General features: G+C 38.6%; 2 protein-coding genes across 2 annotated transcripts in view; one reads left to right on the top strand and one right to left on the bottom strand.

Moving 5' to 3' along the window:
* Positions 1–16119, bottom strand: part of ENPP1 (ectonucleotide pyrophosphatase/phosphodiesterase 1) — an 85809-nt gene that overhangs the window by 52328 nt on the left and 17362 nt on the right. The window lies entirely within an intron of this gene.
* On the top strand, positions 13348–15778 carry LOC129473611 (volume-regulated anion channel subunit LRRC8B). The gene is given in 11 exon segments (XM_055264281.2): positions 13348–13412; positions 13414–13478; positions 13481–13534; positions 13537–13793; positions 13795–14164; positions 14167–14262; positions 14265–14665; positions 14667–14814; positions 14817–14916; positions 14951–15087; positions 15090–15778. Coding segments are annotated over 11 exon segments (2349 nt in total). The 5' UTR covers positions 13348–13380.

Raw genomic sequence — 16119 nt, 5'->3', positions numbered from 1 at the left:
ATGAGGCCTTGGACTTGCTGGACCCTCTTCACCGAGGAGATGCTAGCACCATGTTTCTCTAGGTCTTTCCTCACCCCTAGTTACTGCAGCTCTTACCATGCTCCATAAGATTTGTCTGTCTCTGACTAGACTGTGAGTTCCCGAGAGGCATGGATTTATTTACTCAATCTTGTGTTTTCCACGTCTAGCATGGTGCCTTGCACAAAGTAAACATTCAACAAATAATCATTAAGCTGAACATCAGCAAGCTGTGATTTAATTAAACATAAATGGGGAGAAACCATAAATCCCCTAATTTTCCTCATCTAAGCTGACAAAGTCAGTTTGTTAAGTGACATTGTGTCTGCTTTACATAAAGGATACCTACAAAAAATATACACACAAAATTTTGTTTAGGAAATGGGAGATTGCTGGATGTGGTATTCCAATGTGACGGATGGTATAAAAATGCCATTTGAAATGTATCAGCTGACTACATTGCCTATCCGCCCTCTGATCTTTGACCAAAGTTGCGTGCTTTCTGAAAAAGAACTGTAAGGATTCAGACCAGCGTGGTGCTGGGAGTCTTCACGGGATTTTGTTTGCTGGAGGATGGGGATTCGATCCTATTGAGTAAATCCAGTGCCAAGAAACTTCTACAAGAGATTCAAAGGAAGACTCAAAGACAACACATTCCTGAAGAACTCTGGAGCATTACAAATGCTCAAAGCAGAAGTTAGAATCTCTTCTAAAAAAAGTTCCTAAGTCCACTCAAGCAGTTGTTCATGCATGCTTGGTCTCTTATGCACTCAGTATCATTTTAGTTACACTAGATTTATCTGAAGAAGATCCTCTCAAACTGCAGTGAAACTTGGTGTGAAGCCGTTTACATAACTAGTCACATGAAAATCAGGAAAGGAGACATCCAGCACTGAACAAGCACATCACATAGGAACAAATCTCACAATCTCTCAGTGAAACACGAAAACTGAAGAAATTGACATCTGCCTGGTAAAAAAGAGCTTCAAGTTCAAAATGACTTTTGTTCAAATCCCACCTTTCAATTCATTTATTCAGCATTGAACAAATATTTCTTGAGACCCTACTACATCTCAAGCACTGACCTAGTGTGGGAGAGACACCTGTGCACAAAACAACTGCAGTGGTCTCAGGCGGTTTGCATTCTTCTGATTTCTAGACAACCAGCAGCTGTGAAAGTAGGGAATATTTCAAATCCTCACTAAGCCTCATTTTTAAATCTATGAAGTGGTGATAATACCCACCTCATAAAGTTGGCAGGAGCCTTTGGCAGAATGTACAAAACATGCCTAAATTGGTGACAACGGCACAGGTTACTGAATAAATGGTAGTTCCTACTAGAAGTATCCAATCACTGAAAGGACTGCGTCCACTACAGATTCTTCCAAAGGGATAGTACAACTTTACCAATGTTTGTCAGCTGTAGGACAGCCTAGTTCCTATTTTCTTAAATGCCAGAGCATTAACATATTTCCTTTTTTTGTTTTAGTTCTACAGTCATCTGTTTTCAACAGTAGCTGACGACCATGCAGGAGCAAGGAATCTGAGAAGAAATACAGCATATTATTTTGCAGGAAATGATGGTACTAGACATTTTAGTTATAGGTATACAGTGGCCTTCCAGCCCATGCTACTGAAAAGGGAATCCATATAAACATGAATTTGTATTAATATATTAGAGATTTCTACAGATTCATATCTATCTGCACCTTTAATATATTGCAGCCCTAGACTGATCCAAGCATTTTGGATACAAGTAGCTGTGAAAAATCCTAAAACAAATGCCATAAAACATCTATATTATTTGTACTTCTGGGAGTTTATACTAAGGTTAAGAAAGTATGTACAAATATGTAGATGTAAATATATACATTACAGTACTATGTATAAGAAAAAATAGACATACACATAATGTCCAAGAGTAGGAAAATAGCTAAACAAATATAGACCATTTATATAACTGTTATACAGCCATTAACAGTGATGATTTAGAAGAATATTTAATTGACATGGAAAAATGACACATTATTGGGTACAAAGAACAGATTATAAAACAGAATGGGTAATATGGTCCCAATTTTTGGTTATACATAAATCTACAGATGATGGATGGGCTTACAAGTTATTTTGTCATCTTCTTGTGTTTATATTTATTTTCCAAAGTTTCTCCAATGGACCCATGTACTTCTGGATTCAGTACACAGGACAACCACAGGACTAGTGTGGGTATTAGTGACCCAGAGTAAACTCTTCCTCATTCTGGCATTTTAGGGGTTCTCAGCATAATAGTAAGCTCCTTCTCTGCCTATTTACCTTAAGCAAACTCCAGTAAACAAATTCTGCCTGAATACTCAAAGCTCCATGAAATCTACCTAATCTCTCATCCTTAAATATAAATGAATCACCACGATTCACCAGTCACTTGAGGTAAGCCTAAAACAAAAGTCTAAGATCAACACAGAAGGGTAAAGGGGAGAGGGGAAGAGAAAAAAAAATTAGAAATAAAAACACATCTTGTTAAGTATATTCAATGGGATTCAAAAAGACATATACAAAACTTCACATCAAAGAGTCCTAATATCAAGTATCCAAAATAATAAATCATAGAAGAAGGCTCATACCGATTCACATCATTGTAAAATTCCAGGACAACAACAGTAAAAAGATCTTCAAGTGAAAGGCCATGCTAACTTCATAAACTAGGCTGTAAGGACGGTAAGATTAGAGTTTATTTCTCCTTGGAGGTTTTGAAGAACTCAGTGGTGAAGGTATCCGGGCCTAGAAAAATCTGTGTAAGAAGTTTATTAATTTGTGGTTCAATCTCTTCATGGGTTACAGAATTACTTAGATTTTCTAATTGTTCTTGGGTCATTTTGATAAGTTGTATTTTTCCTGTAATTTTTCATTTCACCTACATTTTCAAACATATTGTTATAAAGTTGTTTATAATAACCCTTTGTTATACTTTCAATGTCTGCAGCATCTCTATTTGTGTTCTTTTTCATTCCTGATATGATTTGCACTGCTGCCCTTTTTTTGTCTGTTTGTTTTTTGCTTAATGAGGCCAACCAGGAGTAATCTTATCTTCTCTTTTGTATGATTATTGTTATTTTATTAATGTCTGGTCTTACTCTTATTTTTCTTTCTTTTCATATCTAGGCTTAATGTTCTGGGTTTCGCTTTTTTTTTTCTTACTGTTAATATGGATGCTTAGATTATAGTTTTTCAGACTTTTCTTTTAATATTACTATTATTCTAACTTGTAAACCCCTTAAGCCATCATTGTTTTATAAGTTCATTTAAACTTACCAAATATTTACCACTTTCTTTATGCATTTTTTCCTCTCAGCTTTCATCTGGAATCATCAGCCTAAAGTACATCTTTTAGATTTTTCCTGATAGCAGACTCTCTCAGTATTTGTTAGTCTGTACATGCCTTTGGTTTATTCTTGTTTTTGAAAGATATTTCTACTGGATATGCAAATTCCAGTTTGGCAATTATTTTCTTTTGGCACAGTGATGATATCATTACACTACCTTATGCTTTAATCATCACCACTGAGAATCCAGTCATCAGACTATCATCCTTTTGAAGTGAATCTGTCTTATTTTCTCCAATACCTTTAAACTTTTTTATTTTCAACTTTGTGTTCTACAATGTTATTCTGTTGTCAACATATATCTATTTTATCTATTCTACTTAAGATTCAATAAGCTACATGAATCTAAAGATTGGTGTCTTTCACTAGTTCTTGAATTGTCATTTCTTCAAATAGTGTTCAAAATTAGAAATAAGGTAAGATAGATAATAGTAACAGAAAACAGTATATTATTTTAAAAAGATCTAGAAAGCTAAAAAAAATAAAATTTCTAGAAATGAAAAATAAAATGAATAAAATTAACTCAATGATTTAAGAGCAAAAGAGACATGGTAGAAGACACTAAAGATTAAATATTAATGCCTGCCTATGTGATGCCTGGGAACATCTAATATGATAATTGCCTTAGAGCAGAATGCCCTACATCCTCATAATTATGTCAGCCTTGGCAATTATGGGAATAGTAATATTTATTATCTGATTAACAGGTCTCAAGATTCACAGAAATCATTATAGGAATATCTATCAACTTACAGCTGGCATAGGTTGAAAATGACAATGATAGAAGGAAGGGGAAGTAGTAAAGAAGTAATGGAAGAGTTATTTTATAAACTTTTGTTTGTTTGGTTGGTTGGTTGGGTGTTTTTTTTTTTTTTTTTTTGAGACAGAGTCTCCCACTGTCACCCAGGCTGGAGTACAGTGATGACAGCTCACTGCAACCTCCACCTCCCAGGTGCAAACGATTCTCCTGCTTCAGCCTCCTGAGTGGCTGGGACTACAGGCATGGGCCACCACACCCAGCTAAGTTTTGTATTTTTAGTAGAGACGGGGTTTCACCATGTTGGCCAGGATGGTCTCAAACTCCTGACCTCAGGCGATCTGCCCGCCTTGGCCTCCCAAAGTGCTGGGATTACAGGCATGAGCCACCATGTCTGGCCTTTATAAACTTTAAAGTAATTTATTAAACTACACACACACACACACAGACACACACACACACACACACAATGACAACAGGAACCCCAAATAAGCTAGAAAACTCACTCTTGTTCTTGGTGGGCAAGGTCATTTATTACCAAACCACTGCTTGTAAAGACTGACAAGAAGCAATCAGTAGGCTAATGGCAACGTAACAGAGGGGAACCCTACTGGTTTCCTTTGCCTCTGCACAGATCCGCACATAAGGTAGTCCTTGTCACTACCTGCTCAAGCCCAGCTGCTAAAGCACGTCTAGGACCTCTCTGCATGAGCTCTAAGCAAGCTAAGATCACAAGCACTTTCCCTAAAAAGGGATTCCTGCTTCTATGGATAAAAAGAATCTCTGCCCTACGGATGCCAGTACTGCACTTTCCACAAACATAAAAGGAAGGATATTGGCTTTAAAATGAGTAATGTTAAGACAGAAGTCCACAAAAACATGCTTCAAAGACTTATCACAACAATTCTGTTTGACTTTCCAAGAATCCACCATCAACCCTTTTTTTTTTACAATAATGATTAATGAAATTGCTGGACGTATGCCATCATGTCAAACAGTACTTGCTTCTAATTTGTGTCAGTGTCATGAATCTCATGCATTTAAAAAAACACCAACTTCTTTTATTATTTGGTAAGTGGGGGGAATTAGTAGCAGGCTGAGTTTAATAGATTTTATCTAAGTGGATTCTAATTGTGAATAAAGAGAACAATAAGATTTTGTCTAAGTGGATGCTAATTGTGAATAAAGAGAACAGTATTCATTAAAACACACACACACACACACACACACACACGGCTGGGCGTGGTGGCTCACGCCTGTAATCCCAGCATTTTGGGAGGCTGAGGCGGGCAGATCACCTGAGGTCAGGAGTTCAAGACCAGCCTGATCAACATGGTGAAACCCTGTCTCTACTAAAAATACAAAAAATTAGCCAGGTATGGCGGCGGGTGCCTGTAATCCCAGCTACTGGGGAGGCTGAGGCAGGAGAATCGCTTGAACCCAGGAGGCGGAGGTTGCAGTAAGCTGAGATCATGCCATTGCACTCCAGCCTGGGCAGCAAGAACAAAACTCCATCTCAAAAAAAAAAAAAGAAAACCTCACACTCTTTTTGGGGATCTTTTGTGCTTTCTGTCACATCTTTCTTTTAAAAGAACAGAAGACAAGAGAAATAAAGTCAGAGAAGTTTGAGAAGTTTTACGATTACGACATGAAATGGAAATCCTTAAGTGGTCCCCATATGTCACTTAGGGGATCTGGGCCTTTAACCTTTCTCTAAATGAAAAATTAAGATAATCACAAGTATAGTTTTTAACTTTCAAGTATGATATGATGTACATGAAAGAGAACACAATCCCCTAAATCTAATATAATGTTAGCAGTCACTGGTAATAGAAAATGCAGCTCAAAACAATTATTTTAAATGATGAGAACACATGGACACATGAGGGGGGAACAACACACACTGGGCCTGTCGGGTGCAGGGAGGGAAAGCATCAGGAAGAACAGCTAATGGATGCTGGGCTTAATACCTGGGTGATGGGATGATCTGTACGGCAAACCACCACGGCACATGTTCACCTATGAAACAAACCTGCACATTCTGCACATGTACCCCTGAATTTAAAATAGAAGTTGAAGAAAAAAATAATAAAAATAAAAATAAACAATTATTTTAGATAAACATAGTATAGACTTGGTTGCACTAGTATCTTGGACAAATAAAACTATCAGATTCTTCTCTAAACTAAAATTAGTAATCCAGAAAAAAGGCATTTTAGTACCTCTGATATTTAAGCAAATAATCATTACATCATTTCTCTTTTTAATTAATTATCCTGGTAAATAAGCATTTGAAGAACAGACTCAAAGAAAACTTCTATCAGTAACTCATGGGAGCTGGTAATGACAATTGACAAAATAATTTTTTTAGAAGGAAAGGTTAAAATGAAGTATCAAATTAAAAGACTGGCTTAAGAAAGCAGGAATGATTCATATTTTACCAGTTAAACTGTAAGTAAATTACACATTAAAATTCCAGTCATATTCAATTAAAAATATAAGTTTGGTGTAATTGTGACCATAATCACAAAGAGACCAGTAACTCTCAATGGTTTCATATCTGAATTAAGACATGTATTACTTTTGGAGCTTTGTGATCTTGAGAAAGTTACATTATTTATGTCCCTTTATCAATAAAAATAAAGATTGGCCTAAATATTTTCTATGGTACCTAATAAATGTAAAATGTCTACAAATTTACTTCTCTCTGGAAACTAATCATACCTTTATTTGAATAACCACTGACCCTATATCCTGTACCCTCTTCTCTTAAAGACTATTACCTCGGCTGGGCGCGGTGGCTAACGCCTGTAATCCCAGCTGTTTGGGAGGCCAAGGCAGGCAGATCACGAAGTCAGGAGTTCGAGACCAGCCTGGCCAACATGATGAAACCCCGTCTCTGCTAAAATGGTGAAACCCCGTCTCTACTAAAAATACAAAAAAAAAATTAGCCGGGCGTAGTGGCACACGCCTGTAATCCTAGCAACTCAGGGGCCTAAGGCAGGAGAACTGTTTGAACCCAGGAGGCGGAGGTTGCAGTGGGCTGAGATCACGCCACTGCACTCCAGCGTGGGCGACAGAGCGAGACTCCATCTCAGAAAAAAAAAACAAAACGACTATTACCTCAAATATGTACATACATAAGATTCTTGGTTGAACACAGGTTATTAGAATGAGAAGCTTGTCTTCAGAAGCTCCTGAAACACCAACCCAGGAGCCTCACTTCCCCAGGCAAAGCAGAAAAGGGGTCAGAAACTCACCTGCAGCAGGTCCTTTATATTTGAAATCTTTCCTGGGTTTCTGCAAGCCCTCCAGACAGCTGATATTTCTAGGGCAATTATTCTCCTCTCCTATTATGCTCTTTCATTTTTGTTTCAATAAGTATCAAACATTTTCGAAGAAAAAGATAACCAGCACCTATAACTTCTGCCTCAGTGGGCAAATCACTTCTTTACTAAGATCTCACCAAGTGCTTTCACAGGTCATTTCTCTCTGAAGTTAAAGGTCAAAGAATAAAACATCCATCTCATAGTATAAAGTAATGGTTTCGTTGAGCTTTGAGGTTCATCTTCACTCCATGACTTGTAGACCGTCATTGAATCTTGAGACACAAGCATTTCATCAATAAGGAGAGTGACAGAAAACACCTCAACTGCACAGCAGAATCACTCTTTAAAAGGCTAAAGGGTCCCTCCTCAGATGCAGACTCCAGCCACTGGAACTTCTATTTAGATTCGCAAATAGTTAACCCCCAGAAGTAATCACAGAATTATTAAACATCCACTCCTCTGTTCTTGGTCTGATGGTTTTAACTGTCTCCTGTCTTCAGTAGGACTATCACAGTAGCAAAATGCTGTTTTCGTGGCCTTTCTTTATCTATTGTACTGATTTACTTCAGCATCTTAAGAAAGGCAATCTATTGAGAAAAAAGATCTTGAGGAAAGTGCTTAGTAAACAAACTTTCTATCTCTTGCTTGACAACAAAATAAAATGGCAAATGGAGCAAATGTTTAAAGGTATAAAATAAAATCACCAGAAGAAAAGATGAGCAAATATTTTTACAATTTTGCTTTACAAGTATGACACAAAAATCCAAAAATTATAATGGAAAAGTTGATACATTTGAGTTTATAAAAATTGAAAATTCCTGTAAAGCCAAAAAAAAAAAAAAATCCACCACATTGGGATGGGGAACTAGGATAAGACATTTTTGGTATATGACAATAGATAATAGGGTATAAAAATCAAGTAGAAAAAAAAACCCAATTTTTAAAAATACCAAAAGTAATAAACCAACTATTTAAAGAAAATAGCTAATAAAAATATAAAACATTCACTTTCATTAAAAAAATCAAAGAACTACAAATCAATGAGTCCCTTTTCTACCCAACAAAATGAACAAACATTAAAAAGATTGATAATCACAAGCACTGACAAGCACCTGAGGAGAAATACTCTTTTGACACTGTCTTCACAAAGTGTTAAGTTCCTTCCTAAAAGGTCATTTCGATGAATCTACCTAAATTCAAAGTGTGCATATTTACCACTCTTGCAATTCCATTTCTATTATCTGCTAGAAATATTCACAAAAGCATACAAAGATATGCACACAGAGATATTTATTGTAGCAGTGTTTGGAATTGCAAAAACTTGCAAATAACCTAAATTTCTGTTTATAAATAATGGAGCAAATACAATAAAATTTGGTAAATCCAAACAACATAAAATCCTATCCAATTATTTTAAACTTATGTAGATCCATCACTGGAATACTTGCTCTTAAAGCCTTCAGCCTCCATGTAAGCAGTTACCCTTACACAGAGGTCACCATGCTGCGAGGAATCCCAACCATTCCGTGCACAGAGACCACCTGGGGAGGCCCTAAGACTGAATGAAGAGAGAGAAAGATGCCTGGCCAGCCCCTAAATGCCCCAGCCCTTGCTGTTCCAACTGTAAGTCACCATCTAACTGCAGCTGCATGACAGACCCTGATTCACAGAGGTCCAGTAAAGCCTTTCGTGGACTGCTGACACACCAAAAACTATGAGAGATTTTTGAGTTTACAGAGGTGATGACCAGGTGCTGAACAGAGATGAATTTATCAAGTTGATCACACAAACCAAGATGGCTCCCTGCCCACATGAGGAAGCATGCTTGCCTTTCTCCTTCTCCCCGATCTTATGCCTAAATCATTCCCAAGGTAAAGTGCACATCTGGCCAGCTTCATTCTGAGGTAATAACCTGGTTATTCATCACTTCATTGGAGAAAGGGAGATGTCTGAAAACTAATCCACACATATAGTGCAATGGAGGCATGGGTGGTGTGATGCCTACCTTTGGGAAATGCAGAGTTCAGGCACAAAGGTTTATGTAAGCCCACTCCTAATTTGCAGGGTGGAGAAACTGACTTTTGATTATACACACTAGTTTTACATTATATAATATCAAGAAATCTGTAAGGAAAAAAAAAACAAGTCAAGAGAACCTAAAAGCCTGGAACATCCTGTAGGGCCAGAAAGTAAGGAAGTGCTAAACATTTACAAACATACACACGTCAAAGGGTCACAGAAATTAACTGCCAAGTGGCCATGGCTGGAACAAGTTAAGCAAAAACATGAAAAACAGAGTACTGGGTTATAATTCAAAGTATAAAGTAGACATTAATGACTCCATACTGAAAAAGACTGAATAAATAAATATAAGGGGGAGAACAAATTTCCAATTCAGAAGAATTCCAAATAATTTATGCAGATACTCCACCATCATGGAGGTGGAATGTAACTCTCTACCAAAGGTACAGTATGGAAAGGGACAAAAAAAGAGTATCTTCATGGCAAAGAAACCTGAAAGAGACTACTTCAGCCAGGTAGTCAAGGTTAACATCATCAATGACAAGACCTATTAATAGCATTAATAGCAGAAACTCTTGAAATGATGTGTTAAGAATGGCACTTTACCATCTGTCATGTGCCTCCCAAAAATACGTCAGTCAAGTATAATCATGAGAAAAACATCAGACATATCCCAGTTGAAGGACATTCCACAAAATACATGACTCATACTCTTTAAAACCGTCAAGGTCATCAAAAACAAGGAAAGTCTGAGACGCTTCGCCAAGAAAAGCCTGAGGAGGCCTGACAACTCAGTGTAATGTGGTATTCCTGGATGGGGTACTGGAACAAAAAAACAAAAAAAGACATTAGGGAAAAAACAAGTAATTCTGAATAAAGTATGGACTTCAGTTAATAATCATGTATCACTGTTGATTCATGAGCTGTAACAAATGGACCTTACTAATGTAAGATGTTAATGACAGAGGAATTGGGCATGGAGTATATGGAACTCTGCACAAGCTTCACAGCTTTTCTATAAATCTAAAACTATTCTCAAACAGTATGTTTATTGAAAGGAAAAAGAAAAAAGAGAAAAGAGAAACAGGCATGAATCCATATTATTCTACCAAAAAAAATTCCATTTCATTTTTTAAAATTTTTGATCTATTTTCTTTTCTTTTTCTTTTTTTTTTTTTTTTTTTGAGAGATGGGCTGTCACACTGTTGTCCAGGCCGGAGTGCAGTGGCATGATCTTGGCTCACTGCAACCTCCACCTCCCAGGCTCAAGTGATCCTCCCATCTCAGCCTCTCGAGTAGCTGGGACTACAGGTACATGCCACCATGCCCAGCTAATTTTCTGTATTTTTGGTAGAGACAGTGGTTTCATCATGTTGCCAAGGCTGGTCTTGAACTCCTGAGCTCAAGCAATCCACCCACCTCGGCCTTCCAGCATGCTGGGATTACAGGCGTGAGCCACCCAGCCTGGCCCTATTTTTTTTATTATTGTTTTAAATGCATTTACACACTCAAACCCATATACGTATATAACTGACAAATGATTCGATATACAATTTTTGTTTCATCTTTTTGCATGTAATACTATTTTGTAAACATTTTCTTATCAATAAATCTTTTAAAATATACATATTTTAATTTAGGTAGATCTACAGCCTGGGACATGGAAATATGTAAATCATAAACAGAATTAAGTTAAAAAGGCAAACTGAACTTTCACTTTTTACATTTCATCAATGTATTATTTTTTTAAATCAACAATGTGCAGACAGTGCTTTCACATCCTTTCCCTGCCTGTGATGGACACTGTGGTCAGGTGCCTGGACTCCCCTTCAGAGATAAAGGCACCACTACTCCTCCAGCTGCTGGGAGTGGTCACCTATAGGGAGTGTCTCAGCTAAAGATAGCCACTTTGCCCAAAGTCTCTCCTCCTTCCTGGGGCAGGTTGCTCCCTCCTGGACCACTCTAGAGGGTCTCACACTAGTTTAAGAAGGTCCGTAGAGTGGGCATAGCCTCCAATGAGCATCACATCCACCGAGCGTTGCAGCTCACCTTCACCCTCTGCACAGCCCTACTTTCTTGCCTTGCCTTCCACAGGTGCACAGCCTCCAATGAGCATCACACCCAATGAGCACTGCAGCTCACATTAATCCTCTGTATGACCCCAATTCCTTGTCTTGCCTTCCACAGGTGCTGATCTCAAGAACATACTCTAATGAAATCCCAGGCATGCTCATTTCCATCTAACTGTCTGTTTCCCAAGAAACCCAAGTTGTGTTACTGCCTTTTCTTTTGATCTGCCAACTCAGAGAAATAACTTTGACTACTACATTTCCCAGGCTCCCAGACTCCAAGCATCAGACCAAGAGAGGCCAACAGGGAAGAGAACACTGGAGGGTGGGAGGAAAGGAGAAATCAGAATGTATCTACCTTGTCCTCCCTGCTCCGGGTGGGACCCCTGCAGTGGCTGCATCTGCCCAGGGTCCCAGCTGCTACAGCGAAGCCCTAGCTCCCAAGCTCTGGTTTCATCACCTTTTTCTTTTGCCCTTCCTGCTCTCCAGGTGGTAGCGGCTTCCTTCTGTTACTCTTCTCAGGGTTGCCTAAGGGTCCTACCACTCCCTGTTTGACCGTTAGCTCTTCTAACACTTTTGGTATTTGTTTCCTATATTAAATTCTTTTGATTAAGTTACTGAGTATGAGCTCTGTTTTTCTAATTGGACTCTAAAAGTAAATAATCAGACCAAGATAGATAAATACACGGATGGATGGATAGATAGACAGACAGACATCCCAAGGCACAATCTAAACTATCTAAACTAAATTTAATATAGGCAAAGAACTCCCCATTCTGAGGGTTATCTTGTTTTCTAATTTTCAAATCTCTTTGATGCAAAAACATATTTTAATTAGATCTTTCTTCAGTTGGTTTAAAAAAAAGAAAAATTATCCCCCAATCTTGAAAATAGTTGGTCTCTTTTGCAGCAACTATCGAGAAAGACATGTCGTTAAATAAAAGTAGTATTAAATTACTTTAGAAAAGAATTGTAAAGTTTAGTTCAGCTCATAAGATAGGAAAGGGAGGAAAGCAGTTTTATTAATGGTGCAGAACAGCTCTTTCTGCCCTCAGGCAGAGGACCCAACAGATGGACTGCAAGGAAAAGCCTCATGAATCTTATCCAAAAAACATAGCTTTTCCTGCCTAGGTAAGTATCTTGCCTACGCAGATAGTGGGTCAGAGACGAAAAACAAAGGGTGGAAAGAACATAATGTGCAGTTAAGTTTCTGTAATTTATTTGCTGTTTTTTTCTGAAATAATTTTTGAAACATACTCATTCGGGCACCTTGTGTTTATCCTTGAAAGATGGGCTCAGTAGAAACAAACAAAAAGACAACTAAACAGAGGATTTCTAGTAATTCTTCCTGTGGACGGGAAATGGGAGATACAAACCACCACTTAATTTCTGTAAAGGCCTAGTATTTATTCAATCACAATTACAGTGACAACTTATTTAAAATTGGTAATGGAGGGGAATGTGCGGGCCTGGGGCCCGGGGCTGGAGTCACACAGGGCTCTGGCTTGTTTTCCAGCTGCCTACTGTACCTCACTACCTGGATGGCCCACAGGTACTGAAAACGCCGTGTTTTCAATACCACACTCATTAGCCTCATCCACCATTGACCCTGTGGCCAAAGACAGGAAATTTTTCAATTTGAGACTAATTGCAGGGTTCCAGTTGGCCTGCATTCATAGGAATGAAGACAAACACAGAGATGGTATGTCTAAGAGACTTCAAAAGGTATAGATCACCTGATTGAAGCATTTCTGATTTATTTAATATTTTTTCATTATATTTCTGTCCTCCTACAAGGGAAAGTCATGATTACACTAACCGAGCCAAAATGTTTACTAGCAGACACCTTATCACATCTTAAAATCGTGGTAGGATGTCTTCTGGTATTACATCATGCTGATCATGTGGACATGCTGGCTGGAGCTCTCCAGCTGACACAGAGCAGGGTTCTGTGCTGTCTTCATACAAAGTGGAATTTGACAATCACTGCACCATGCCTTGGAACATCTGAAAGCCAGCATAAAAACATCCTCTAATCCCAGGACACCACTTTCCGCTCCCACTCGGAATCCAGAACGACCTCCACTGACAGCAGTACTCCTACATCAATGCTGTCTGTTACGAGAAACAGCTCCATTGGTTTGCAAAGTTCTTCCACTACCTGGTGCTCTTGCACACACTCTTCTTTGCAGCCTGCAGCAACTTATGGCTTCACTACCCCAGGTACCAGCTCCAAGCTTGAGCATTTTGTGGCCATCCTTTGTAAGTGCTTCAATTCTCCATGGACCACCTGCACCCTGTCAGAAACAGTGGCCGAGCAGTCAGTGAGGCCTCTGAAACTCTCCGAGTCCAAGATTTTGCTTTCGTCCTCAGGGTGTTCAACTGACATAGATTCCAGAAAGCAGTCACTGCCCCACCCACAGCCCGGTTTGGAGTCAGCTGGTATAGAAAGCCCAACTTCCAGTGGCCTGGACAAGAAGGAGGGGCAACAGGCCACAGCCATGTTTGAAAAAGTGAGAAGATTCCGCATGCACGTGGAGCAGAAGGACATCATTTATAGTGTGTATCTGAAGCAGATAATAGTCAAAGTCATTTTGTGCTCATCATAACTTATGTTCCATATTTTTTAACCTGCATCACTCTTTAAATTGACTGTTCAGTTGACATGTAGGCTTTTACAGGATATAAGCCTACCAGTGTGTCTATTCCTTCGCAGAAATCTTGAAGCTTCTGGCTTCATTTTATGCCATTTTGGATATACTCTACAGTCTGACCTCCTCCTACAGGCTGTGGTAGATGCTGAGGAGATCCCCGAAGCAATATTCCTTTGAGGTGTTAAGAGAAAAAAGCAACTACAGTGACATCCCTGATGTCAAGAATGACTTTACCTTCATCCTTCATCTGGCTAATCAGTATGATCCTTTTTATTCCAGACACTTCTCCATATTCCTATCAGAGGTCAGTGAGAACAAACTGAAACAGATCAACCTCAGTAACAAATGGACAGTTGAGAAAATGAAACGTTAGCTTGTGGAAAATGTCCAAGACAAGATAGAACTGCATCTTTTTATGCTCAACGGTCTTCCAGACAAATGTCTTTGAGTTCACTGAAATGGAGTTGCTAAGCCTGGAGCAGATCCCAGAGGTGAAGCTGTCCTCTGCCGTCTCACAGCTGGTCAACCTCAAGGATCTTCATGTGGACCATTCATCTCTGGTAGTAGACCATCCTGCACTGGCCTTTTGGAGCAGAATTTTAAAATCCTCTGCCTGAAGCATCCTGAAATGGGAAAAATCCCATGCTGGGTATTTCACCTGAAGAATCTGAAGGAACCTTATCTTTCCCCTGTGTGGGAACCTTTTCTGTCCCACACAGGGAGGCTGTGTTCTCCTTCAACAGTTCAGTACTGTGCAGTTAGAAGGCTTTCAGGACTTAAAAAATCCAAGGACCCTCTACTTGAAGAGCACTCTCTCCCAGATCCCACAAGTCATTGCAGACCTCTTGCCTTCACTGCAGAATTGTCCCTTGATAATGAGGGAAGCAAACCGGCTGTGCTGAACAACTTGAAAACGATGGTCAATAAGAAAAGCCTAGAACTGATCAGCTGTGACCTGGAATGCATTCCATACTCCATTTTCAGCCTGAATAATTTGCATGAGTTAGACCTAAAAGAAAATAACCTTAAAACTGTGAAAGAGATCATTAGCTGTCAGCATCTTCAGAATCTTTCCTGCTTGAAGTTATGGCACAATAACATTACTTATATTCCTGGATAAACTGGGGCATTATCTAACCTAGAGCAGCTCTTTTGGGGACTTATTAATATTGAGAATCTGCCCTTGCAGCTTTTCCTATGCAGCAAACTACATTATTTGAATCTAAGCTATAACCACTTGACCTTCATTCCAGAAGAAATCCAGTATCTGAGTAATTTGCAGTACTGAGCTGTGACCAACAACAATAGTGAGATGCTACCAGATGGGCTGTTTCAGTGCAAAAAGCTGCAATGTTTACCTCTGGGGAAAAGTAGCTTGATGAATTTGTCCCCCCATGTGGGTGAACTGTCAAAGCTTACTCATCTGGAGCTCATTGGAAATTAGCTGGAAACACTTCCTCCCGAACTGGAAGGATATCAGTCCCTAAAACAGAGCTGTCTGATTGTTGAAGAGAATTTGCTCAATACCCTTCCTCTTCCTGTAACATAATATTTATAGATGTACTTAGACAAATGTTGACCTAATGAAGAGACCCATGCTTCAAAATCATTTTTAAAAGTATGCTCCAGGGCTTTAAATAAGAAGTAAAATTTTCTAAGTTAATAAAGATGAAAAATGGATGACTATTATGAAAAAAATTAGTAATTAATATATGAGCTTATAATTAGAAAGGGAACACAATTTTAGAAATGTGTCACCTCTTCATGTATATATTTAGGCTGAAACCAACTTAATCATATTCAATAATCATTTGGATAAGGAATCTTAATATTTATAAGAACATTGATATCTTAACCCTTCTAATTTGTCTTCTAGTAAATGTTTCTTGA

Source organism: Symphalangus syndactylus, chromosome 2 (assembly GCF_028878055.3).
Source record: "Symphalangus syndactylus isolate Jambi chromosome 2, NHGRI_mSymSyn1-v2.1_pri, whole genome shotgun sequence".
In the NCBI taxonomy this organism is placed as follows: Eukaryota; Metazoa; Chordata; class Mammalia; order Primates; family Hylobatidae; genus Symphalangus; species Symphalangus syndactylus.
Note: the sequence above shows the minus strand (reverse complement) of the source record. Positions and strands in the feature narration are given on the sequence as shown.